This window comes from Rhinoraja longicauda, chromosome 41, assembly GCF_053455715.1.
Source record: "Rhinoraja longicauda isolate Sanriku21f chromosome 41, sRhiLon1.1, whole genome shotgun sequence".
Lineage (NCBI taxonomy): Eukaryota > Metazoa > Chordata > Chondrichthyes > Rajiformes > Arhynchobatidae > Rhinoraja > Rhinoraja longicauda.
Window position 1 is genome coordinate 10,392,316 of NC_135993.1, and position 27,975 is coordinate 10,420,290.

Consider the following 27,975-nt stretch of genomic DNA (forward strand, 5'->3'; position numbering starts at 1 on the left):
GGTTGGTGTTCCTCCTTGCAAGACTGCGCCTCTCTCTCTCTCCTCTCTCTCTCTCTCTCTCTCCTCTCTATCTCTCTCTCTCCATCCATCCATCACTCTCTCTGCCAGCCGGGGAGACAGAGGATGCAGCGAGCGGTGAGTCCAGACCCCAGACCCAGCGCTTCCCAGCCCCGCACCCCTGCCCGGCCCGACCCGACCGACCCGACCCGACACAGCGCCATCCATCCCCCGTGGGAATCCCCGCTGAAGCCGGCCGGCCTTCACCTCCCGTCGCCATCAGCTGCTGGTTCTGTGCGGAGCCGGGCACAACAACACGGGCAGCAGTGCTTGCATCATCGGGCATGGGAGGCAAACGCTGCAGGCTGTGTATGTGTGTATGTATGTATGACCGTGAATGTGTGTATGACCGTGTACGTGTGTGTTTGTATGTACATGTATGCATATGTATGTGTTTGCTTGTGCATGCGTGTTTGGGTGCATGTGTATGTTTGCATGTATATATGCATGTGTGTATGTATGTGCGCGTGTATGTTTGCATGTGTGTGTATGTGTTTGTATGTGTGTGCACGCGTATCTGCATGTGTGCGTGTGTGTATTTATATGTGTGTGTGTGTGCATATATGTGTGTGTGTGAGTATATGTGTGTATTTATGTGTGTGTGCATATGTGTGTGTGTGTGTGTGTGTGTATATATATATATGCGTGTGTGAGTATATCTGTGTGTGTGTGTGTGCATATGTGTGTGTGTGTGCATATGTGTGTGTGTGTGCATATGTGTGTGTGGTGTGTGTGTGTGTGGGGTGTGTGTGTGTGCGGTGTGTGTGTGGTGTGTGTGTGTGGGGTGTGTGTGTGGGGTGTGTGTGTGTGTGGGGTGTGTGTGTGTGTGTGTGGGGGGTGTGTGTGTGGGGTGTGTGTGTGTGGGGTGTGTGTGTGGGGTGTGTGTGTGTGGGGTGTGTATGTGTGTGGGGTGTGTGCGGTGTGGGTGTGGGGTGTGTGTGTGTGTGGGGTGTGTGTGTGGGGTGTGTGTGGGGTGTGGGGTGTGTGTGTGTGTGTGTGAGCGTGTGTGCGCGCGTGTGTGTGGGGTGTGGGGTGTGTGTGTGTGTGCGCGTGTGTGCGTGTGCGTGTGTGTGTGTGCGGTGCGTTCTCCAAGGTGCAACAGTGGCCTGTTAAGGAGATCACGTTTTGTTAAATGATTGTGTTTCATTTAAATGTAGGCTGCAATTGGAGTGAGAGGCTGTGTGTGTGCAGTTGTGAATGCGATTGTTACTGTGTGGAGAGTGAAAAAGAGAGAGAGAGAGAGACTTTGTACACGCTCAATGCGCGTCCACGCACCAGTGCAGAATTGTGCATGTGTACGTGTTACATAGAAACATAGAAAATAGGTGCAGGAGGCCATTTGGCCCTTCGAGCCAGCACCGCCATTCATTGTGATCATGGCTGATCATCCACAATCAGTAACCCGTGCCTGCCTTCTCCCCATATCCCTTGATTCCACTACCCCCTAGAGCTCTATCCAACTCTCTCTTAAATCCATCCAGTGAATTGGCCTCCACTGCCCTCTGTGGCAGAGAATTCCACAAATTCACAACTCTCTGGGTGAAAAAGTGTCTTCTCGCCCCAGTTTTAAATGGCCTCCCCTTTATTCTTAGACTGTGTGGCCCCTGGTTCTGGACTCCCCCGACATTTTGTGGGAAGAGATATCTTTACCAGGGCAATACCAGGCAGTGGGAACACAAGGTAGAGCAGACGCTGGGATCTTGAGCAAAACTCAAAGTGTCCAGTGCAGCCCCAGCTTCCAATGAAAAGATGAAGGGCCTTCCTTTAGGAAGGAGATGATGAGGAATTTCTTTAGTCAGATGGTGGTGAATCTGTGGAATTTAGTTTTAGTTTAGTTTAGAGATACAGCGCAGAAACAGGCCCTTTCAGCCCACCGGGTCCGCGCCAACCAGCGATCCCCGCACACTAACACTATCCTACACCCACGAGGGACAATTTTTGCATTTACCAAACCAATTAACCTACAAACCTGCACGTCTTTGGAGTGTGGGAGGAAACCGAAGATCTCGCTGGAATTTAGAAGATTGAGGGGGGATCTTATAGAAACTTACAAAATTCTTAAGGGGTTGGACAGGCTAGATGCAGGAAGATTGTTCCCGATGTTGGGGAAGTCCAGAACAAGGGGTCACAGTTTAAGGATAAGGGGGAAGTCTTTTAGGACCGAGATGAGAACGTTTTTTTTCACACAGAGAGTGGTGAATCTGTGGAATTCTCTGCCACAGAAGGAAGTTGAGGCCAGTTCATTGGCTATATTTAAGAGGGAGTTAGATGTGGCCCATGTGGCTAAAGGGATCAGGGGGTATGGAGAGAAGGCAGGTACAGGATACTGAGTTGGATGATCAGCCATGATCATATTGAATGGCGGTGCAGGCTCGAATGGCCTCCTCCTGCACCTATTTTCTATGTTTCTATCTCGGAGAAAACCCACGCAGGTCACGGGAAGAACGTACAAACTCCGTACAGACAGCGCCCGTAGTCTGGATGGAACCCGGGTCTCCGGCGCTGCATTCGCTGTGAGGCAGCAACTCTACCGCTGCGCCACCGTGACTGCCCAATTCTTTGCCACAGAAGGCTGTGGTGGCTACATAAATGCATAAGGCAGAGATAGTTAGATTCTTGATTAGTGCGGGGGTCAGGGTTATGGGGAGAAGGCAGGAGAATGGGGTTAGGAGGGAGAAGTAGTGGACGATGGGCCGAATGGCCTAGTTCTGCTCCGGTCACATGACCTTCTGAAACGACATGCGTGGTTAGCCAGGAGACAAGGTGCTGGTTGGTGGAATGGAGGTCCAGAGGCAAGATGGACACAAAGTGCTGGAGTAACTCATAGGGACAGGACAGGCAGCATCACCGGAGAGAAGAGACGGGTGATGTTTCGGGGAGAGACCCTTCTTCAGACCACCATCCAGCATCTTCCTGACATCCAGCGGCCAATCCATCTCGACCCCCATCACTCCATCCACCATTGCAAGCCATCTCATGGGTGGCGCGGCGGTAGAGTTGCTGCCTCACGGCGCCAGAGACCCGGGTTGGATCCCGACTGCGGGCGCCGTCTGTACGGAGTTTGTACGTTCTCCCCGTGACCTGCGTGGGCTTTCTCCGAGATCTTCGGTTTCCTCCCACACTCCAAAGACGGGCAGGATGGTTGGCCCTCTGGAGAGTGGAAGAGACAGTGGGATATTGTAGAACTGGTGTGAATGGTTGACGGATGGATTGGTGGGTTGAAGCACCTGTTTCCATGCTGTGTCTCCAAACTAACAGATCAGTTTGGAAAAGAGAAGTGTTGCTTCTACCAAACTGACTCAAACAAAATTCTCGCATGACCACAAGCCTGATCAAAGGTCTGGTGTTTGTAAGCTGGGGACGTTCAGCATGAGGATGTATACACAAGGAACTGCAGGTGCCGGTTTATAATTAAAGGCACAAAGTGCTGGAGTAACTCAGCGAGTCAGGAGACAGCATCTCTGGAGGACATGGATAGGTGACGTTTCGGGTCAGGACCCTTTCTTCAGACTGATTGGTGCAGGGGGAAGAGACAAAGGGGGCAGGACCAAGCCTGGCAAGTGATAGGTGGAAGGTAGACACAAAATGCTGGAGTAACTCAGCGGGCCAGGCAGCACCTCTGGAGAGAAGGGATGTGTGACGTTTCGGGTCGAGACCGTCTCTCCAGGTGAGGCAGAGGTTCACCTGCACCTCCTCCAACCTCATCTACTGTATCCGCTGTTCCAGATGTCAACGTCTCCACATCGGCGAGTCCAAGCGCAGGCTTGGCGATCGTTTCGCTCAACACCTCCGCTCGGTCCGCCTTAACCAACCTGATCTCCCAGTGGCTCAGCACTTCAACTCCCCCTCCCATTCCCAATCTGACCTTTCTGTCATGGGCCTCCTCCATTGTCAGAGTGAGGCCCAGCGGCAAATTGGAGGAACAGCACCTCATATTTCGCTTGGGTAGTTTACACCCCAGCGGGATGAACATTGACTTCTCCAACTTCAGATAGCCCCTGCTCTCCCTCTCTATCCCCTCCCCCTTCCCAGTTCTCCCACTAGTCTTCCTGTCTCCGACTACATCCTATCTTTGCCCGCCCCCTCCCCTGACACCAGTCTGAAGAAGGGTCTCGGCCCGAGACGTCACCCATTCCTTCTCTCCAGAGACGCTGCCTGACCCGCTGAGTTACTCCAGCATTTTGTGTCTTCCTTCGGTTTAAACCAGCATCTGCAGTTTTTGTTTTTCTGCGCACTTGCGTGCATTTGTCTGTTCGTTTGCCCGTGCATCTGCGTGCGTGTTGCGTGTGCATGTGCGTCCGTGTGTGGTGTGTGTGTGTGTGTGTGTGTGGGTTTGCGTGCTTGTGTCTATTTGCGTGTGTGTGTATGTGTGATTGTGAGGAAGATAGTGAATTCCTCGTAATTCAAGGCTGCCCAAGGCTGTCCTAAGCAAAGGATACAGACGGCTACTGCAGTTCACCACAGATACAGCCCGTGCTTAGATTACTGGGAACTGAAACAAAGTCTGTGTTTAAACACAATTGCTTCACTGTTCTCACCAGATTAAGAGGTTAATGTGTGCGTTAATGTGGACAATGAGCTAATCAGAAGGTGAGGGGGTTAAAGTGTTCATTAGATTGGTTATCAGGGGATTGACCAGTCAGATCTCTGCGAAACTTGGCCACGTGTTGAGCTTGGGAGTGAAGGGCAAAGTGGACATTGTGTGTGGGGCAGTGCGATGAGGGGCAGGGTCAGCATTATCTCCTCCAATGTTGGGGGAGTCCAGAACCAGGGGTCACACAGTTTAAGAATAAGGGGTAGGCCATTTAGAACGGAGATGAGGAAAAACTTTTTCAGTCAGAGAGTTGTGAATCTGTGGAATTCTCTGCCTCAGAAGGCAGTGGAGGCCAATTCTCTGAATGCATTCAAGAGAGAGCTAGATAGAGCTCTTAAGGATAATGGAGTTGGGGGGTATGGGGAGAAGGCAGGAACGGGGTACTGATTGAGAATGATCAGCCATGATCACATTGAATGGTGGTGCTGGCTCGAAGGGCTGAATGGCCTCCTCCTGCACCTATTGTCTATCAGCCATGATCACATTGAATGGCAGTGCTGGCTCGAAGGGCCAAATGGCCTCCTCCTGCACCTATTGTATCTATGGGTTTAAATCTCGGTCCGGGGTCCACTGTATCCAGGCTGATAATTCACCCCATCGCTGAGTTTGATGTTGGGATAAGACATCAAACAGAAGTCCTGGAGACAGGCAGAAAATGCTGAAATAACTCAGCGGGACAGGCAGCATCTCTGGAGAGTCGAGTCAAGACCCCAAACGTCACCCGTTCCTTCTCTCCAGAGATGCTGCCTGACCCGCTGTTACCCCAGCATTGTGTGTACAGTTTAAACCAGCATCTGCAGTTCCTTCGTACACATGGATAGGTGACGTTTCGAGACGAGACCTTTAGGTTTAGAGATACAGCGCAGAAAGAGGCCCTTCGTCCCACCGGGTCCGTGCCGCCCAGCGATCCCCGCACACTAACACTATCCTACACCCACTAGGAACAATCTTTTTACATTTACCAAGCCAATTAACCTACAAACCTACACGTCTTTGGAGTGTGTCAAGTCAAGTTAAGTCAATTTTATTTGTATTGCACATTTAAAAACAACCCACGTTGACCAAAGTGCTGTACATCAGTTCAGGTACTAAGAACGAACATACAATGGCACACAAACATAACAGCACATACATAAACAGTTCACAGCGCCCTCCTCAGAGGGCCTCAAACGCTAGGGAGTAGAAATAGGTTTTGAGCCTGGACTGAAAGGAGTGGATGGAGGGGGCAGTTCTGATGGGGAGAGGGATGCTGTTCCACAGTCTAGGAGCTGCAACCGCAAAAGCGCGGTCACCCCTGAGCTTAAGCCTAGACCGCGGGATAGTGAGTAGCCCCAAGTCGGCCGACCTGAGGGACCTGGAGATTGAGTGGTGGGTTAGAAGATTATTGATATGGGGGAGGGCAAGCCCGTTTAGGGATTTGTATGTGAATAGGAGGAGCTTGAAGATCTCGGAGAAAACCCACGCAGGGCAGGTCACGGGGAGAACGTAGTCAGGATGGAACCCGGGTCTCCGGCGCTGCACTCGCAGGAAGGCAAGAACTCTACCGCTGCGCCACCATGCTGCCCTTTCCACTGACTGAGTGGTCCCGACCCGAAACCTCACCTGTCCAATTTCTCCAGGGATGCTGCCTGACCCAATGAGTTACTCCAGCATTTGGTGTCTACCTTTGTATTTATATGCTTCTATCTGATCTCCCTTCAACCTCTGGTGCTACAGAGAATGAATGCAAGTTTGTCCAGCCTCGCTCGGTTCCACGCCGTATAATGGAACCTCTTCTGGAAACTCTCCAAAGCCTCCACATCCTTTCACAATCTTTTACAATTTTAGTTTCTCTAACTTCAAGTAACCCTTGCATACCCTCTCCCTCCTTCCCTCCCACACCCTGACCGTCCTGCTAGTTTCACTGTCTGTACAACTCGTTATCACCTATCCAACACCCAACAATGGACCATTGTGGGCTCCAACTTTCATAGAAACATAGAAAATAGGTGCTGCAGGAGGCCATTTGGCCCTTCGAGCCAGCACCGCCATTCATTGTGATCATGGCTGATCGTCCACAATCAATAACCCGTGCCTGCCTTCTCCCCATATCCCCTGATTCCACTAGCCTCCAGAGCTCTATCTAACTCTCTCTTAAATTCATCCAGTGATTTGGCCTCCACTGCCCTCTGTGGCAGAGAATTCCACAAATTCACAACTCTCTGGGTGAAAAAGTTCTCAGTTTTAAATGGCCTCCCCTTTATTCTTAGACTGTGTGTGGCCCCTGGTTCTGGACTCCCCCAACATTGGGAACATTTTGCCTGCAACTAGCAGCCAATCCTGCATTATATCTTTCATTCACTTGTTCTATTTACCTTTTATATCTCTTGTTCCCCTCTCCCCTGACACGCAATCTGAAGGGTCTCCACCAGAAAAGCCACCCATTCCTTCTCTCCGGAGATGCTGCCTGACCCGCTGAGTTACCCCAGCTTTTTGTGTCTGTCTTCAGTGTAAACCACCAGTTAGGTGTTGCAGTTCCTCCCCACACATCCTTCCAATATAATGGTGTGACCAGAGCTGTTCGCAATGCTCCAGAGGTGGCCTGTCCAAGATTATATAAAACTGCAACATGACTTCCTGAAGACAGACACAAAATGAGTCGCTCAGAGGGTCGGGCAGCATCTCTGGAGAAAAGGGTGGCACGGTGGCGCAGCGGTAGAATTGCTGCCTTACAGCCCGTCCAGCGCCAGAGACCCGGGTTCGATCCCGACTACGGGCGTTGTCTGTACGGGAGTTTGTACGTACTCCCGGTGAACTGTGTGGGTTTTCTCCGAGACAATAGACAATAGGTGCAGGAGGAGGCCATTCGGCCCTTCGAGCCAGCACCGCCATTCAATGTGATCATGGCTGATTATTCTCAATCAGTACCCCGTTCCTGCCCTCTCCCCCATACCCCCTGACTCCACTATCCTTAAGAGCTCTATCTAGCTCTCTCTTGAATGCATTCAGAGAATTGGCCTCCACTGCCTTCTGAGGCAGAGAATTCCACAGATTCACAACTCTCTGACTGAAAAAGTTTTTCCTCATCTGCGTTCTAAATGGCCGACCCCTTATTCTTAAACAGTGGCCCCTGGTTCTGGACTCCCCCAACATTGGGAACATGTTTCCTGCCTCTAACGTGTCCAACCCCTTAATAATCTTATATGTTTCAATAGACAATAGACAATAGACAATAGGTGCAGGAGTAGGCCATTCAGCCCTTCGAGCCAGCACCGCCATTCAATGCGATCATGGCTGATCACTCTCAATCAGTACCCCGTTCCTGCCTTCTCCCCATACCCCCTCACTCCGCTATCCTTAAGAGCTCTATCCAGCTCTCTCTTGAAAGCATCCAACGAACTGGCCTCCACTGCCTTCTGAGGCAGAGAATTCCACACTTTCACCACTCTCTGACTGAAAAAGTTCTTCCTCATCTCCGTTCTAAATTCTATATGATCCCCTCTCATCCTTCTAAATTCCAGTGTATACAAGCCTAGTCGCTCCAGTCTTTCAACATATGACAGTCCCGCCATTCTGGGAATTAATCTAGTGAACCTACACTGCACGCCCTCAATAGCAAGAATATCCTTCCTCAAATTTGGAGACCAAAACTGCACACAGTACTCCAGGTGCGGTCTCACTAGGGCCCTGTACAACTGCAGAAGGACCTCTTTGCTCCTCGGTCTTCAGTTTTCTCCCACACTCCAAAGACGTACAGGTATCTGACATCAGTGGTGGGGAAGATGCTGGAGTCAATTATAAAAGACGAAATTGCTGAGCATTTGGATAGCAGTAACGGGATCATTCCGAGTCAGCATGGATTTACGAAGGGGAAATCATGCTTGACAAATCTACTGGAATTTTTTGAGGATGTAACTAGGAAAATTGACAAGGGAGAGTCAGTGGATGTGGTGTACCTCGACTTTCAGAAAGCCTTCGACAAGGTCCCACATAGGAGATTAGTGGGCAAAATTAGGGCACATGTTATTGGGGGTAGGGTACTGACATGGATAGAAAATTGGTTGACAGACAGAAAGCAAAGAGTGGGGATAAATGGGTCCCTTTCGAAATGGCAGGCAGTGACCAGTGGGGTACCGCAAGGTTCGGTGCTGGGACCCCAGCTATTTACGATATACATTAATGACTTAGACGAAGGGATTAAAAGTACCATTAGCAAATTTGCAGATGATACTAAGTTGGGGGGTAGTGTGAATTGTGAGGAAGATGCAATAAGGCTGCAGGGTGACTTGGACAGGTTGTGTGAGTGGGCGGATACATGGCAGATGCAGTTTAATGTAGATAAGTGTGAGGTTATTCACTTTGGAAGTAAGAATAGAAAGGCAGATTATTATCTGAATGGTGTCAAGTTAGGAGGAGGGGGAGTTCAACGAGATCTGGGTGTCCTAGTGCATCAGTCAATGAAAGGAAGCATGCAGGTACAGCAGGCAGTGAAGAAAGCCAATGGAATGTTGGCCTTCGTAACAAGAGGAGTTGAGTATAGGAGCAAAGAGGTCCTTCTACTGTTGTACCGGGCCCTGGTGAGACCGCACCTGGAGTACTGTGTGCAGTTTTGGTCTCCAAATTTGAGGAAGGATATTCTTGCTATGGAGGGCGTGCAGCGTAGGTTCACTAGGTTAATTCCCGGAATGGCGGGGCTGTCGTATGTTGAAAGGCTGGAGCGATTGGGCTTGTCTACACTGGAATTTAGAAGGATGAGGGGGGATCTTATTGAAACATATAAGATAATTAGGGGATTGGACACATTAGAGGCAGATAACATGTTCCCAATGTTGGGGGAGTCCAGAACAAGGGGCCACAGTTTAAGAATAAGGGGTAGGCCATTTAGAACGGAGATGAGGAAGGACTTTTTCAGTCAGAGGGTGGTGAAGGTGTGGAATTCTCTGCCTCAGAAGGCAGTGGAGGCCAGTTCGTTGGATGCTTTCAAGAGAGAGCTGGATAGAGCTCTTAAGGATAGCGGAGTGAGGGGGTATGGGGAGAAGGCAGGAACGGGGTACTGATTGAGAGTGATCAGCCATGATCGCATTGAATGGCGGTGCTGGCTCGAAGGGCTGAATGGCCTCCTCCTGCACCTATTGTCTATTGTCTATTGTCTATTGGTATGTAGGTTAATTGGCTTGGGAGAGTGTAAAATTGTCCCTCGTGTGTGTGTGTGTGTGTGTGTGTGTGTGTGTGTAGGATAGCATTAGTGTGCGAGGATCGCTGGTCGGTGCGGACGTGATAGTACGAAGGGCCTGTTTCCGTGCTGTACCTAAACGAAACTAAAAAAGAATGAGTGAAATTGCGGGTCGAGACACTTCTTTAGACAGAGTCAAGGGAGAGGGAAACAAGGGCTATGGAAAGGAACAAAGAACAAATGAAGGAAAGAAATGGACGGCACGGTGGCGCAGCGGTAGAGTTGCTGCCTTACAGCGAATGCAGCGCCGGAGACTCAGGTTCGATCCTGACTACGGGCGCCGTCTGTACGGAGTTTGTACGTTCCCCCAGTGACCTGCGTGGGTTTTCTCCGAGATCTTCGGTTTCCTCCCACACTGGGTAAATGTAAAAATTGTCCCTAGTGGGTGTAGGATAGTGTTAGTGTGCGGGGATCGCTGGGCGGCGCGGACCCGGTGGGACGAAGGGCCTGTTTCTGCGCTGTATCTCTAAAAATCTAAATCTAAAATGCACAGAACAAATGAAAGCCAGCCAGATGATCAAGTGGAGGTGGAGCTCACAATGGTCCATTGTTGGCTGTGGAGAAGGGATAATGAGTGGATACAAACAGTGAAACTAAGCAGGACTCAGGATGACTTCCTGACCCTTGCACTCACTGCCCTGACTGATGAAAGCGAGCATGTCTTCTTTGCTGTTCGAGTTTCTTGGACAGCATTACTGGTATTAGCAATTTAATTTAGGGATTTATTTAATTAATGGAATTGAAACTCCCAGTGCCTGTGGCGGGATTTGAACACTAATCCTTGGATTACTAAAGCAGACGTTGGAAAACTAGTCCACAAACAGAAGCAGTGTGGCACGAGGAATGTCAATTAGTCCATTTTCAAAGGGAATCGGAGATCAGATTTAACACAGAACCAGGCTCTAACCTTGTTCAGTCCGAAGAAGGGTCTCGACCCGAAACATCACCCATTCCTTCTCTCCCGAGATGCTGCCTGACCCGCTGAGTTACTCCAGCTCTTTGTGTCTATCTCCTGTTTAGTTTAGTTTAGTTTAGTTTAGAGATACAGCGCGGAAACAGGCCCACTGGAAACAGGTCCGGGCCGACCAGCGATCCCCACACATTAACACCAACACACATTAAGAAGGCAGATTATTATCTGAATGGTGTCAAGTTAGGGAAAGGGGACGTACAAGGAGATCTGGGTGCCCTAGTGCATCAGTCACTGAAAGGAAGCATGCAGGTACAGCAGGCAGTGAAGAAAGCCAATGGAATGTTGGCCTTCATAACAAGAGGAGTTGAGTATAGGAGCAAAGAGGTCCTTCTGCAGTTGTACAGGGCCCTAGTGAGACCGCACCTGGAGTACTGTGTGCAGTTTTGGTCTCCAAATTTGAGGAAGGATATTCTTGCTATTGAGGGCGTGCAGCGTAGGTTTACTAGGTTAATTCCCGGAATTGCGGGACTGTCTTATGTTGAAAGACTGGAGCGACTAGGCTTGTATACACTGGAATTTAGAAGGATGAGAGGGGATCTTATCGAAACATATAAGATTATTAAGGGGTTGGACACGTTAGAGGCAGGAAACGTGTTTCCAATGTTGGGGGAGTCCAGAACCAGGGGCCACAGTTTAAGAATAAGGGGTAGGCCATTTTGAACGGAGATGAGGAAAAACTTTTTCAGTCAGAGAGTTGTAAATCTGTGGAATTCTCTGCCTCAGAAGGCAGTGGAGGCCAAGTCTCTGAATGCATTCAAGAGAGAGCTACATAGAGCTCTTAAGGATAGCGGAGTCAGGAGGTATGGGGGGAAGGCAGGAACTGGGTACTGATTGAGAATGATCAGCCATGATCACATTGAATGGTGGTGCTGGCTCAAAGGTCCGAATAGCCTCCTCCTGCACCTATTGTCTATTGTCTATCCCTACGCCAACTAGGGACAATTTTTACATTTACACCAAGCCAATTAACCTACAAACTTGAACGTCTTTGGAGTGTGGGAGAAAACCGAAGATCTCGGAGAAAACCCACGCAGGTCACGGGGAGAACGTACAAACTCCGTACAGACAGCGCCCCGTAGTCGGGATCGAACCCGGGTCTCTGGCGCTGTGAGGCAGCAGCTCTACCCGCTGTGCCACCATGTCTTGTGCAAAGAGGAACTGCATATATTGGTTTACGCCAAAGTTAGACACAAAATGCTGGAGTAACTCAACGGGTCAGGCAGCATCTCTGAAGAGAAGGAAGGGGTGACGTTTCGGGTCGAGACCCTTCATCAAACTGAGTGTCAGGGAGGGGGAAAGTGGAGGTGGGATGGTACAGAACAAAGCAGAGCCTGCATCGATGACTCAGGAAATGTGGCGCCCACAATGGTCTGTTGTTACATAGAAACATAGAAAATAAGTGCAGGAGGAGGCCATTTGGCCCTTTGAGCCAGCACCGCCATTCATTGTGATCATGGCTGATCGTTCACAATCAGTAACCCATGCCTGCCTTCTCCCCATATCCCTTGATTCCACTAGCCCCTAGAGCTCTATCTAACTCTCTCTTAAATCCATCCAGTGATTTGGCCTCCACTGCCCTCTGTGGCAGAGAATTCCTCAAATTCACAACTCTCTGGGTGAAAAAGTTCCTTCTGTGTGGCCCCTGGTTCTGGACTCCCCCAATGTTGGGAACATTTTTCCTGCATCTAGCTTGTCCAGTCCTTTTATAATTTTATATCTCTATAAGATCCCCTCTCTCCAGTGAATACAATAGACAATAGGTGCAGGAGGAGGCCATTCGGCCCTTCGAGCCAGCACCGCCATTCAATGTGATCATGGCTGATCATTCTCAATCAGTACCCCGTTCCTGCCTTCTCCCCATACCCCCTGATTCCGCTATCCTTAAGAGCTCTATCTAGCTCTCTCTTGAATGCATTCAGAGAATTGGCCTCCACTGCCTTCTGAGGCAGAGAATTCCACAGATTCACAACTCTCTGACTGAATACAAGCCCAGTCTTTCCAATCTTTCCTCGTTTGACAGTCTCGCCATCCCAGGGAGAAATCTCGTGAACCGAGGCTGGGGACGCGGTGATAATGAATGAATGAATACAAACGGTGAAATTAGCAAATAGACTAGAGTGGGGGAGGACGGAGAGAAGGAATTCAGGGGTTACTTGAAGTTATGGTATGGTATAGGAAAAAAAACTGCAGATGCTGGTTTAAATCAAAGGTAGACACAAAAAACTGGAGTAACTCAGCGGGTCAGGCAGAATCTCTGGAGAGAAGGAATGGGTGACGTTTCGGGTCGAGACCTTTCTTCAGACTTATGGTATGGTATGGTACTTTATACGCCACATGTACTGAGGTACAGTGAAATTAATTTTAGTATACAGTTCAGAACAAGTATCATAAAAAACTGGAGTAACTCAGCAGGTCAGGCAGCATCTCTGGAGAGAAGGAATGAAGAAGGGTCTCGACCCGAAACGTCACCCATTCCTTCTCTGCCCCCCCGATCTGTGGGGGGGGGCGAGCTGGAAATCAACATTCATGCCACTGGAGATAGATACAAAATGCTGGAGTAACTGAGCGGGACAAAATCATGAGAGGAATAGATCGGGTAGACGCACAGAGTCTCTTACCCAGAGAAGTCAAATCGAGGACCAGAGGACACAGGTTCAAGGTGGAGGGGAAAAGATTTAATCGGAATCTGAGGGGTAACTTTTTCACACATAGGGTGGTGGGTGTATGGAACAAGCTGCCAGAGGGAGTAGTTGAGGCTGGGACTATCCCATCGTTAAAGAAACAGTGAGACAGGTACATGGATAGGACAGGTTTGGGTGGATATGGACCAAGCGCAGGCAGGTGGGACTAGTGTAGCTGGGACATGCTGGCCGGTGTGGGAAAGTTGGGCCGAAGGGCCTGTTTCCACACTGTATCACTCTATGCCCTGCTGAGTTATTCCAGCATTGCCTTTGTCAGTTCAGTTCTGCAGAGGGAGATGGCTCTTCCTCATATCTCTTACCTGTCTTTGTCTGTTCAGTTCTGCAGAGGGGCCCCTGTGTTGGCGTACAACCTCGCTCCTTCCACCAACTGCACCGTACATGGGCTGGAAAGATCGGAGTACGCTGGTAATCGGACTGAAGAACAAGGTTCAGGTTATCTCCAGTGGTGACCATCTCTCCCCACCTTCCCACTGGCGGTCTGAGGATCTGAGGTCCCAGGATTACCGCTGGATTGGAGTTTTGCCGTTGGTGTAGGCTGGAGGGGGTCCCGTAGTCCAAGGTAAAGGACAACCAGCCTGGGGAGTAGATGCCAGGAGGGGAGGGAGGTGACAGTCCCAGAGTCCTACACCGAGCGGCGATCCCCGCACATTAACACCACCCTACACACACTGGGGAACGATTACCACATTGACACCAAGCCCCTTCGGCCCAACTCTGTCCATGCTGACCAAAATGTCCCATCTAAGCTAGTTCCATTTGCCCATATTTGGCCCATATCACTCGAAACCTTTCCTGTCCATTATCTGTCTTTTAAATGGTAATTAATTACTTTTAATTAGTAACGGCCTCAATTACCTCCTTTGGCAGCTCGTTCCATCTCCCCATCACCCCATCAGTGAAAAAGTTGCCCCTTAGGTTCCTACTAAAAATTGTCTCCCCCCTCCTCACCTAAATGTCCTCTGGTTTTTGAATCCCCTATTCAAGGTAAAAGACTCTGTGTATCCACCCTCTCTATCCCCCTCGTGAATGTGTACATCTCTACTAGATCTCCACTAGACTGAAGAAGGGTCTCGACCCGAAACATCACCCATTCCTTCTCTCCTGAGATGCTGCCTGACCCGCTGAGTTACTCCAGCATTGTGTGATATCTACTAGATCAGCCCTCAGCCTCCTGCGCTCCAAGGAATAAAGTCCTTGCCTGGCAAAACTCTCCCTGTAACTCAGGCCCTTGAGTCCTGGCAACGTCAGAGGCCAGGGGATGGGGTCTCAGCGATCCCTCGGGCTTTAGTTGGAGAGGTGGGCTTGGAGTAGATGGATATGATGTTGTCAGGCCACCAGGCCTATGGTGCCAGGCACCTGCCCTCTGGCACTGGGGACTTGGTTACCACGAGCACCGCTCCCTGGTCCCCCCTGCCGCCCGCCAGGGGCTGCTGTTGGGCACGGGGCCCGCTGGTCCCGGCCGAGGAGGGGGCCCGGCAGTTGGAGCTGAGCCAGGAGGCGGTGGGGCCCACCAGTGAGAGGGCGCAGCAAGGTGGCGGGGCAGCACCCGGTCCCTCCCGCGGAGCTCCGGCCGGCCAGGACGCAGAGGGCGGGCCCTGTCGCGGAGCTGTTCTCCTCGCAGAGCTAGAGGATGGGTCCTGTCATGGAGCTGGTCCCTTCACAGAGAGTGGGTCCTGTCATGGAGGTGGTCCCCCCGTGGAGGCAGAGGGTGGGTCCTGTCATGGAGGTGGTCCCCCCGTGGAGGCAGAGGGTGGGTCACGTCATGGAGATGGTCCCCTTGTGGAGGCAGAGGGTGGGTACTGTCATGGAGATGGTCCCCCCGTGGAGGCAGAGGATTGGTCCTGTCATGGAGGTGGTCTCCCTGTGGAGGCAGAGGGTGGGTCCTGTCATGGAGATGGTCCCCCTGTGGAGCTAGAGGGTGTGCCCCATCATGGAGATAACCAGGAGAATGGACCCATTGATGGAGCTGGCCTGACAGTGGAGAAGGGGAGGGGGTTCCCTGATGGAGCTGGCCCCAGGGTGGAGGAGGGTGATGGGCCCTGCCGTGGAGCCAGCAGGGAGACTGAGGCAGAGGGTGGAGCAGGCCACACCGTGGAGATGCAGTGCGAACCCTGTCATGGAGCTGGCCGGCGGGGAACCCCACGGGACGACGGGGATGGCGTTGGCAAAGATGGTGCCTCCACAGAGGCGACGGAACTCCAGCGGCGACAGTGCGTACATCGGAGAACCCAGGCGGGCGAAGAGAGCGCGATGGAAATGAGAGGCGTGTTGGAAACCCGTCGCCACGGATCTCGGGAGCTCTCTGGTCCCATCTCAGTGGCTCCCACAAGGCCAGTAACCACGGCGATGGACGCCATTGATGGTCGGGCCTATGGATCCTGTCCCACCTCAGTTGCTCCCAAAAGCCCAGTAACCATGGCGATAGGCACCATGGAGGATCGCGCCTATGGATCTGGTCGCACCTCGGCTGCTCCCACCAGCCTGGTAACCACGGCGACAGCCGCCATTGACTGTGGATCCTGGGAGTTCTCCGGTCCCACCTCAGTTGCTGCCACGAGCCCAGTAACCACGACGACGGCCGCCGTGGAGGGCCGGGCCGCCGTGGAGGGCCGGGCCCCCGGGCCTGGCGTCGGGCCCGAGGAAACGGACGATGACTTTGGGACGTTCGAGCAGGCGGGGAACCTGGTGGTGTGGGCCGTGGCGGCAGGGCCGGTGTGGCTGGAAGACGAGGATCGTCTCGGCGGCAGCGGGAACCGGGAGGACGAGGCGCAACACGGAACGTGGACACCCTGGCCAGAGGAACTGGCAGAAACCGTGCAGCACAGAGCAAGTCACGGTAAACAGGGCACCAACATTGGAGGGGTGGGGGGGGATAGAACATTAAACAGTACCGCACAGGAACAGGCCCTTCGGCCCACAATGTTTAGTTTAGTTTATGATTCTCATGTGTTTAGTTTAGAGATACAGCGCGGAAACAGGCCAGAGTCCGCTCAGCCCAGCGATCCCCGCACCTTAACGCTATCCTACACACACGAGGGAAAATTTACATTTATATTTACACCAAGCCAATTAACCTACAAACCTGTACGTTTTTGGAGTGTGGGAGGAAACCGGAGCACCCGGAGAAAACCCACGCAGGTCTCGAGAACGTACAAACTCCGTACAGACAGCCCCTGCGGTCAGGATCGAACACGAGTGTCTGGTGCCGTGAGGCAGCAACTCTACCGCTGTGCCACCGTGCTATCCAGCCAGAGAAAAGACCATCGATGAATAGTGGGCGGTAGAGTTGCCGCCTCACAGCGCCAGGGACCCGGGTTCGATCCCGACTACGGGCGCTGTCTGTACGGAGTTGGTATGCTCTGCCCGTGCCCGTGTGGGTTTTCTCCGGGTGCTCCGGTTTCCTCCCGCACTCCAAAGACGTGCAGGTTTGCAGGTTAATTGGCATGGCCTGATCCTCCATGTTGCCTATCACCATGGTTACTGGGCTTTTGGGAGCAACTGAGGTGGGACAGGATTCATAGGCCCGACCATCAATGGCGTCCATCGCCGTGGTTACCGGCCTTGTAAAACTGTAAATGGTCCCGAGTGTGTGGGATAGCGCTAGTGTACGGCATGATCTCTGTTCAGTGCAGACTCGGCGGGGCGATCATCTCCTGTATCATTCCTGTAAACCTCCTCTGGACCCTCTCCAACGCCGGCGGCACATCCTTCCTCAGATGTGGGGCCCAAAACTGCTCACAATGCTCCAAATGCGGCCTGACCAGCTCCTTATAGAGCCTCAGCATTACATCCCTGCAGCAAGGGAAACTGAGAGATGCATGGTGGAGGTAAGATTATGAGAGGCTTGGAGCGGGTAGACAGCCAGAGATGTTTCACAAGGGAGGGCTGTCTAAAAGGTTGAGAGGGGGAGGGAGAATGATTAATGAGTTGGTATCTGGAATGAGTTGCCAGAGGAGGCATTTATTCACAAAATGCTGGAGTAACTCAGCAGGTCAGGCAGCATCTCAGGAGAGAAGGAATGGGTGACGTTCCTGAGATGCTGCCTGACCCGCTGAGTTACTCCAGCATTTTGTGAATAAACACCTTCGATTTGTACCAGCATCTGCAGTTATTTTCTTGCACTGCCAGAGGAGGCAGGTGACGCTGTGGTCGAGTTGCTGCCTTACAGATAGCCAGAGGAGGCAGGAACACTGGCAGCATTAATGAGGCAGGAGGAACTGCAGATGCCGGTTTACAAAAAGCACTGGAGTAACAGGGGGTCAGGATCAAACCCGGGTCTCTGGCGCTGTAAGGCAGCAACTCTACCACTGCGCCACCGTGCCACACAAGGGCCTGATTAGTTTAGTTTCGTTTATTGTCAGGTGTACTGAGGTACAGTGAAAATCTTTTGTTGCGTGCTGACCAGTCAGCGGAAAGACAATACTTGATTACAATCGATCCATTTACAGTGTACAGAAACACGATAAGGGAATAACGTTCAGTGCAAGGAAAAGACCAGATTAAAGATAGTCTGAGGGTCTCCAATGAGGTAGATGAAAGCTCAGGACCACTCTAGTTGTTGGTAGGGTGGTTCAGATGCCTGATAACAGCCAGAAAGTAAGAAATGTTGCTGTAGGAGAGATTTCAGAGTGTGGGGCGATTGTAATGTGTGATTGTAGATTTGCTTCTGTGGCCAGCACGCAAATAGTCGCCCGGGTTGGACGCCATCTTGGATGAGCTTCTACTTCCTGTGGTGTACTGTTCCACGGTGAGGTTGGTTTGTAGGGACACCGGTCAGTAGGGGTTGCCAACTTCCTCACTCCCAAATAAGGGACAAGGTGATGTCACGGCCCCACGTGACCTCGCCCAGCCACGGCCACGTGCTCCCGCTTCACCAATGGCGGCCGCCCGGGTCGGGAGGCGGGTTGCTACTCAACCTCCGTTAGGTGGCCTCCGGGCCTACAGTGTCCGGGCCTACAGTGTCCGGGCCTACAGTGTCCGGGCCTACAGTGTCCGGGCCTACAGTGTCCGGGCCTACACTGTCCGGGCCTACAGTGTCCGGACCTACAGCGTCCGGACCTACAGCGTCCGGGCCTACAGCGTCCGGGCCTACAGCGTCCGGGCCTACAGCGTCCGGGCCTACAGCGTCCGGGCCTACAGCGTCCGGGCCTACAGCGTCCGGGCCTACAGCGTCCGGGCCTACAGCGTCCGGGCCTACACTGTCCGGGCCTACAGTGTCAGGGCCTACAGCATCCAAGCCTACAGCGTCCGGGCCTACACTGTCCGGACCTACAGCGTCCTGGCCTACAGCGTCCGGGCCTACAGCGTCCGGGCCTACAGCGACCGGGCCTACAGCGACCGGGCCTACAGCGTCCGGGCCTACAGCGTCCGGGCCTACAGCGTCCGGGCCTATAGTGTCCGGGCTTACAATGCCCCCCGGGCCTAATAGGGGAATACGGGACAGTTGACAACCCTACCAATGACTGTCGGTGACCAGAGGGATGGGGGAATCGAGGGCTGTGTGTTACCGGGTGTCTGTTTGTGCCTCCAGGGTTCAGTGATGGAGCGGTGGAGAGCTGGGAGAGCAAATGTCCTCACGGCAGCCCTGGCCCCACCTCCAGCGGTGCCTGGCAGCCCTTCCAGAGGGGCAGTCCGGACAGCGGCTTCGGTGCTTCCCCACTGAGCGAGCGGCAGGGGGCGCGATGTGGCCTCGGACAGCCCTGGTGGGCCGCGGGCACGCCGGAGCGTGCAACCTTCCCAACAGAGCAGTCTTCAGAATCTACACGGGGAAGAGTAAGTGAAGACAGACACAAAATGTTGGAGTAACTCAGCGGGTCAGGCAGCATCTCTGGAGAGAAGGAATGGGTGGCGTTTCGGGTCGAGACCCTTCTTCAGACTGAGGGTCACGGGGAAAGGGAGATATGGAAGGGTAAGGTGTGAAAACGAGAGATCAAAGGGGACGAAGATAAGGAAAATGTAGAATGGATCAATAGGCAATAGGTGTAGACTTTAGTTGTGAAAAATAGTGAGTTGGGTTTAGCTTAGTTATTGTTACGTGTACCAAGGTACAGTGAAAAGCTTCTGTTGCGTTCACATATTACAGTCCACATATACAGGTACAAGATAAAGGGAATGTCGTTTAGTGCAAGATAAAGTCCAGTAAAGTCTGATTAAAGATAGTCCGAGGGTCACCAATGAGGTAGATTGGGACTGCTCTCTAGTTGGTGGTAGGATGGTTCAGTCGCCTTGGGACTAGCCCCTGACACTGCAGGTGTGCGTTTCACACATCTGTACCTCTTGCCTGATGGGAGAGGGGAGACGAGGGAGTGGCCGGGGTGCGACTGATAGCACGGTTCATGAGGGCAGGGTAACTTGGCATCACGTTCGGCACAGACACTGTGGGTTGAAGGGCCTGTTCCTGTTCTGCAGACACAAAGTAACTCAGCGGGTCAGGCAGCATCTCTGGGGAGAAGGAATGGGTGACGTTTCGGGTCTAGACCCTTGATGAGACAGGTCTGAAGAAGGGTCTTCATCTGTTCCTTCTGTCCAGAGATGCTGCCTGACCCGCTGAGTTTCTCCAGAGATGCTGCCTGACCTGCTAAGTTACTCCAGAGATGCTGCCTGACCCGCTGAGTTTCTCCAGAGTTGCTGCCTGACCCGCTGAGTTTCTCCAGAGATGCTGCCTGACCCGCTAAGTTACTCCAGAGATGCTGCCTGACCCGCTGAGTTACTCCAGCTCTTCGGTTTAAACCAGCGCCTGCAGTTCCTTCCGGCACTGTACTGTTCTGTGTGTTGTGTGTGGCCACATCTCTCTGTCCTGACTCACGTCTGCTTGGTTTCCAGGGTGACGTGGAGACCATGCTGCGCTCCTGTTTCCCCACCGTCCTCGCCAACGGCAGCACGGGCGACGCATGCCGCACTCTGGAATGCATGCTGGGAGGCACGGAGACCGCCGGGCACGAAGGGTCCGCCAGGTAATGGTGTCCCCACGCCCGCACGGGGGGTCATACGGTCATTAGTGATAGGACCATTGGCCCATTCGCCCCATCATGTCCACTCCGCCATTCAATCATGGCTGATCTATCTCTCCCTCCTGACCCCACCCTCCCACCTTCTCCCCATAACCCCTGACACCCGTACCATTTACAATTTGCAGAAGCCAACTAACCTGCAAACCCGCACGTCTTTGGAGTTTAGTTTAGTTTGGTTTAGAGGTACAGCGTGTGAACAGGGCTTTCGGCCTACCGAGTCCGTGCCGACCAGCGATCCCCACACATTTAGACAATAGACAATAGGTGCAGGAGGAGACCATTCGGCCCTTCGACTCAGCACCGCCATTCAATGTGATCATGGCTGATCATTCTCAATCAGTACCCCGTTCCTGCCTTCTCCCCATACCCCCCTGACTCCGTTATCCTTAAGAGCTCTATCTAGCTCTCTCTTGAATGCATTCAGAGAATTGGCCTCCACTGCCTTATTTTATGTGGCTGAGTGCCTTGTTGCTTTTTACATCATATAGCTGTGTGGTAACTCAAATTTCACCGTACCTTAATTGGTACATGTTACAATTGGTACTTGGTACAATTAAATTGTACCTTGAATCTTGAATCTTAACACACTAGGGACAATTTACAATTTTTGCCGAAGTCAATTAACTTACGTACCTGCACGTCTTTGGAGTGTGGGAGGAAACCGGAGCACCCGGAGAAAACCCACGCAGGTCATACAAACTTTGTACCGACCGCACCCGTGGTCAGGATCGAACCCGGGTCTCTGACGCTATGAGGCAGCAACTCTACCGCTGCGCCACCGTGCCGTCCATAATTATACTAGACCATATCATGTTTGCAGTACACGGGATGGATTCTCACTAGAGCCGATCCTATTGCCCAGACTTACACATATTTTGTTTCACTTCACCTTGCTACATACTGTTCACTGATCAGCCAAAGCATTCTGACCTGATGAGCCAAAACATTATGCCCACCTGCCTAATATGCTGTTGGTCCTCCGTGTGCAGCCCCATACGCAGCAGGGTGCGATGCACTGTGTATTGTGACACATTCCTCCCGTGACCACCATTAACATTTTCTGTGACTTGTGCCACAGTAGACCTTCTGTCGGTTCGGACCAGACGGGATAGCCTTCGTTGCCCTCGCGCATCGATGAGCCTTGGGCGCCCAACACCCTGCCTGTCGCCGGTTTGTGGTTTGTCCCTCCTCGGACCACTGTCGGTCAGTACTCACCACTGCTGACCGGGAGCACCCCACAAGCCTTGCCGTTTCTGGAATGCTCTGACCCAGTCGTCTGGCCATAACAATTTGGCCCTTGTCAAAGTCGCTGAGGTCTTTACTCCTGCCCATTTCTCCTGCATCCAACACATCAACTTCAAGAACTGACTGTTCACTTGCTGCCTAATATATCCCACCCCTTGACAGGTGCCATTGTAACAAGATAATCAATATTATTCACTTCACCTGTCAGTGGTCATAATGTTTTGGCTGATAGAGGCCATTCGGCCTGGAAGGGTCTCGACCCGAAATGTCACCCATTCCTTCTCTCCCGAGATGCTGCCTGACCTGCTGAGTTGCTCCAGCATTTTGTGTCCACCTTCGATTTAAACCAGCATCTGTAGTTTGTTTTTCCTACAAGGAACTGCAGATGCTGGTTTACACCAAAGGTAGACACAAAACGGCCATTCCTTCTATCCAGACATGCCTCTCGATCGCGTTTGATCGCCCGCACTCCCAGGCGCATGTGCTGCACTGGTGCGTGTATAATCCCACCCCAGTGTAAGCGATTTCAACGGAGTGGTCCATCTTGTTCCTCTAGTATCCTTGGCCCTGCCCGCTGGGAGACTTTGTACCTTTGTCGGTGCCCTTTCTGTAGTGCCTCTTTGTATACCTTGGCTATGAATATCCTTTGCGTTGCAGGGGCCGGGCTAGCGAGCTGTGGGCGACGCTGCGGGACGTGGACGAGGCCGTCGGCCTGAAGCAGCGAGCCGGGTGCCGGAGTCACGGGCTGCTCCTGGCGGCACTGAGAGTGGATCCTGCCGACACGGTGAGTCCCGGCGGCCCACTCCGCCCTGCCCTCCGGTGCTTGTACGGGACGAGGAGGCCATTCGGCCCGTCCTCACCGCGCCAGATCTCGCAGCCTCAGTGGCCAACACTTACTCCGCACTGCCCCAAGATACTAGAGGAGCAAGATAGACCACTCGACCCTAAAAACCGTAGTACGTCACGGCGGCCATTTTAGTCGGCAGAAACTTGCAGAAACAATTAAAAATAAAAATAACAACAATCTGTGAATTGATGGATGAGATATATTCTGCATTTTAATGGTATCATCACACATACTGTTCCCCCAAAACACTGACTACACTGCGAGAGGCAGGTTTTGCTTACTAAAATGGCTCCTTTGCCTACTACACTTCAGTATAGGCGATTTCAACGGAGTGGTCCATCTTGTTCCTCTAGTATCTTTGGCCCTGCCCGCTGAGAGACTTTGTAACGTTGTCGATGCCCTTTCTGTAGCGCCTCTTTGCTTACCTTGGCTATGACTATACCTGTTTATATTTTATTTTGAACATGTAAAACAAAAAATGATAAAAACAAAACAAAATACCAATAAAATGAAACGAACGATAAACCGATACACAACTCAATGAATAAATTCTCATAAACAACACAAATTAAATCTTACATGTTCAAAAAGGAGTAGGAGGAAGTATACGCTTATTTATTCCGACCCCTTCACTGCTCATCAATTAATTCCCAAATTTTATCTCATCTACATCAGCCAAAACATTATGACCTGATGAGTCAAAACATTATGACCACCTGCCTAATATGCTGTTGGCCCTCCGTGTGCAGCCCCATACGCAGCAGGGTGCGATGCACTGTGTATTGTGACGCATTCCTCCCGTAACCACCATTAACATTTTCTGTGACTTGTGCCACAGTCGACCTTTTGTCGGTTCGGACCAGACGGGATAGCCTTCGTTGCCCTCGTGCATCGATGAGCCTTGGGCGCCCAACACCCTGTCTGTCGCCGGTTTGTGGTTTGTCCCTCCTCGGACCACTGTCGGTCGGTACTCACCACTGCTGACCGCGAGCACCCTACAAGCCTTGCCGTTTCAGAGATGCTCTGACCCAGTCGTCTGGCCATAACAACTTGGCCCTTGTCAAAGTCGCTCAGGTCTTTACTCCTGCCCATTTCTCCTGCATTCAACACATCAACTTCATGATCTGAATTGTTCATGAACTGTTCACTTGCTGCCTAATAGTCTCAGGAAGGGTCTCGACCCAAAACGTCACCCATTCCTTCTCTCCCGAGATGCTGCCTGACCTGCTGAGTTACTCCAGCATTTTGTGAATAAATCGATTTGTACCAGCATCTGCAGTTATTTTCTTATAATATATCCCACCCCTTGACAGGTACCATTGTAACAAGAGAATCAATGTTATTCATTTTGCCTGTCAGTGGTCATAATGTTTTGGCTGATCGGTATATATATATATATATATAGATATATATATATATATTCATACACAAACATATACATACACACATATATCCATTCATGTGCCACATACTGTACATACATACATATATATGCACACATGCAAACATACATATATGCATACATACATATATCTGTGATCTGCATGGAAGGAGGAGGCCACTCGGCCCATCAAGTCTATGCCAGATCTCAGAGCAAGCCAGCTGTATTGGTAGATACAAGGAACTGCAGATGCTAGTTTACAAAAAGGGCACAAAGTGCTGGAGTAACTCAGTAGGTCAGGCAGCATCTCTGGAGAATGTGGCTCGGTAATGTTTTGGGTCGAGGCCCTTCTTCAAACTGATGCCAGGGGAGGGGGCGGGACTTTGTCAAAACGTCACCCATTCCTTCCCTCCCGAGATGCTGCCTGACCCGCTGAGTTCCTCCATCCCCTCCCCTGACATCATTCTGAAGAAGGGTCTCGACCCAAAACGTCACCCATTCCTTCTCTCCCGAGATGCTGCCTGACCCGCTGAGTTACTCCAGCATTGTGTGTCTACCTTTGATTTGAGCCAGCATCTGTAGTTTTTGTTCCCACCTCTCCGTATGTATTCCCTTCCCCATTCAGGCCTTTCCCCTTTATTTGTTGCCTACTTTCTCTTCCCCCCGTTCCTCACTTTGCTTCCGCTGTCGATGGCTTTGTCTCTGATTCCTCGTTCTGCTCCACATTCCAGGTGGGCGGCTCAACGGCACTGGACTCTACCCCCCTGGCCGCTAGGCAGACCAGGTTGGAGCCACACCCGTCTCCGATCACCTCCGGCCAGGAGTCCCAGGACTTAACATTGATCAAGGTAGGCCAGGGTGGACAAGTCACCTGTGCCATCCCTCGAAATCGCACTCGAGGAAAATTGAGATGAATTGAATTGAATTGAATTTGATTGAATTGAAATTGAATTGAATGAAACTGAATTGAATTGAATTGAATTGAAATTGAATTGAATGAAACTGAATTGAATTGAATGAAACTGAATTGAAATTGAATTGAATGAAACTAAATTGAATTGAATTGGATTGAATTAAAATTGAATTGAATGAAATTGAATTGAATTAGATTGAATTGAAATTGAAATGAATGAATCTGAATTAATTGAATTAGATTGAATTGAAATTGAATTGAATGAAACTAAATTGAATTGAATTGGATTGAATTAAAATTGAATTGAATGAAATTGAATTGAATTAGATTGAATTGAAATTGAATTGAATGAAACTGAATTGAATTGAATTCGATTGAATTGAAATTGAATTGAATGAAACTGAATTGAATTGAATTCAATTGAATTGAAATTGAATTGAATGAAACTGAATTGAATTGAATTAGATTGAATTGAAATTGAATTGAATGAAGCTGAATTGAATTGAATTTGATTGAATTGAAATTGAATGAAACTGAATTAAATTGAATTCGATTGAATTGAAATTGAATTGAATGAAACTGAATTGAATTTAATTCGATTGAATTGAAATTGAGTTGAATGAAATTGAATTGATTTGAATTGAATTAGATTGGATTGAACTGAACTGAATTGGATTTAGACTTTACTTTTGACATACAGCGCGAAAACAGGCCCTTCGGCCCACCGGATCCGTGCCGACCAGAGATCCCCGCACATTAACACTATCCTACACCCACTAGAGACATTTTTTTACCTTTACCAACCCAATTAACCTACAAACCTGCACGTCTTTGGAGTGTGGGAGGAAACCGAAGATCTCGGAGAAAACCCATGCAGGTCTCGGGGAGAACGTACAAACTCCATACAGACAGCACCCGTAGTCGGGATGGAACCCGGGTCTCCGGCGCTGCATTCGCTGTAAGGCAGCAACTCTACCGCTGTGCCACCGTGACCGCCTTAAATTAGATTGACTTGAAATTGAATTGAACTGAACTGAACTGAATTGGATTTAGACTTTACTTTGGACGTACAGTGCGGAAACAGGCCCTTTGGCCCATCTCGTCTGCACTGACTACTGACGACCGTTCACCCCGTACACTAACATCATCCTACACACACACAAGGAATTATTTTACAATTTTTCCAAAGTATTTCACCTACAAAGTCTTTGGAGTGTGGGAGGAAACCGGAGCACCCGGAGAAAGTCACAGGGAGATCATGCAAACAGACAGCACCCTTAGTCAGGATCGACCCCGGGTCTCTGGCGCTGTGAGGCAGTAGCTCTACCGCCGCGCCACAATGGAATTGAATTGAAACATACAGTAAGGAAACAGGCCCTTTGGCCCACCAAGCCCATCGATCACCCGTTCATACTGGTTCCATGTGTCCCACTTTCCCATCCACACTAGGGGCGATTTACAGAGGGACGATTAACCTACAAACCCGCACGTCTTTTAGGATGTGCGAAGGGAAACGGAGCACCCGGGGGAAACCCACGCATTCACAGGGAGAACATGCAAACTCCACGCAGACAGCATCTGAGGGGCAGGGTCGAATCTGGGTCTCTGGCGCTGTGAGGCAGCAACTCTACCGCTGCGCCGCCCGATTTGAATTTTGTTTGTATTCTGATGGAAACGGTGTATGTGTTGTAAATTTGCGGGGGGGGGGGGAAATAAGTTCTTAAAGTAAAAGGGGTTGGACAGTGGGGGAAGGGGGCGCTGAAGTGCGCTGTCGTTGCCCAGCGATGGAGAGCAGGGACTGCCCCGGCTAGGCACGGAGTCGCGTTCCCTCTGCGTGCTCCAGCCTCACGCTCCGCCCTGCCTTTCCTCTGTTGCAGGACTCGCTCCCACAGCACCAGGTGAATGGCCTCAGCCCCAGCCACCGCCTCCAGGCCTTCTTCCAGCACTGGGCGCAGGCCGACAGAAACGGGAGGAACAAGACTGCGTACGACGTCAACAAGAACTACATGGCCTAGGGGGGCCGGGGAGCAGCCCCTGGCTGCCTCTCAGAGAACTCTTTTTACACAAACTTCCAACTCCGCGTTGTGGCATCCAGTATTGAAAAGGACAGCTTCACAAGTTATTGGAGTAGAATTAGGCCATTCGGCCCATCGCATCTACTCCGCCATTCAATCATGGCTGATCTCTGCCTCCTGATCCCATTCTCCTGCCTTCTCCCCATAACCCTAGACACCCGTTCTAGTCAAGTTTGCTCTTGGGCAAGGTGTGAGGCAATGAGGATGGGCCCAGTGGGGCAGGGATTGTAGAGTTGTGGATCTTCTTGAAGGATTGGACCAAGATTCCTGAAACCACCATTGCTTTTCCTGCATTTGAGAACGCCAGGAACAAATCCAGCTGTTTAGTTTAGTTTAGAGATACAGCGTGGAAACGGGCCCTTCGGCCCATCGGGTCCGTGCCGACCAGCGATCACCCCGCACACTAACACTATCCTACACCCACTAGGGACCATTTTTACATTTACCAAGCCAATTAACCTACAAACCTGTACGTCTTTGGAATGTGTGAGGAAACCGGAGCACCCGGAGAAAACCCACGCGGGTCACGGGGAGAACGTGCAAACTCTGTACAGACAGCACCCGTGGTCAGGATCGAACCCGGGTCTCTGGCGCCGTGAGGCAGCAACTCTACCGCTGCTCCACCGTGCCACCCCCCTCTTGCCCCACATTAGACGCAGAAGCCTAGGTTGTTTTCCTTTGAGTGCAGAAAGTTGAGGGAGATACAAACATTAAAAAAATAGAAACATAGGTGCAGGAAGAGGCCATTCGGCCCTTCGAGCCAGTACCGCCATTCATTCATGGCTGAGCCTCCACAATCAATACCCCGTTCCTGCCCTCTCCCCATATCCCCTGGTATTTGACAAGAGGTGTAGGTTATCATGGATCGGCATGTGGTCGACAGAACGGAAAGAGGGACTTAAGATATCGCGGGGGGGGGGGGGGGGGGACGGGGACACGTGAGCGATGACTGGCCTGAGCAGAGAG

The 27,975-nt window shown here is 51.2% G+C and overlaps 1 protein-coding gene across 1 annotated transcript; it reads left to right on the forward strand.

Moving 5' to 3' along the window:
- Positions 1-27,932, forward strand: LOC144611688 (uncharacterized). The gene is made up of 7 exons (XM_078430909.1): positions 1-135; positions 13,856-16,374; positions 19,069-19,310; positions 20,361-20,491; positions 22,451-22,577; positions 24,753-24,869; positions 26,812-27,932. The coding sequence occupies exons 2-7, from the start codon at positions 14,850-14,852 to the stop codon at positions 26,947-26,949; spliced, it is 2,280 nt and encodes a 759-aa protein (XP_078287035.1). The 5' UTR covers positions 1-135; positions 13,856-14,849; the 3' UTR covers positions 26,950-27,932.
- The last annotated feature ends 43 nt before the right edge of the window (positions 27,933-27,975 follow it).

Coding starts and splice junctions, on each gene's coding strand:
- LOC144611688 (XM_078430909.1), top strand. CDS start 14,850: ATGGATATGATGTTGTCAGGCCACCAGGCCTATGGTGCCAGGCACCTG. Junction 20,492..22,450: donor GGGCACGAAGGGTCCGCCAG/GTAATGGTGTCC, acceptor TTTGCGTTGCAG/GGGCCGGGCTAGCGAGCTGT. Junction 22,578..24,752: donor GAGTGGATCCTGCCGACACG/GTGAGTCCCGGC, acceptor TCCACATTCCAG/GTGGGCGGCTCAACGGCACT.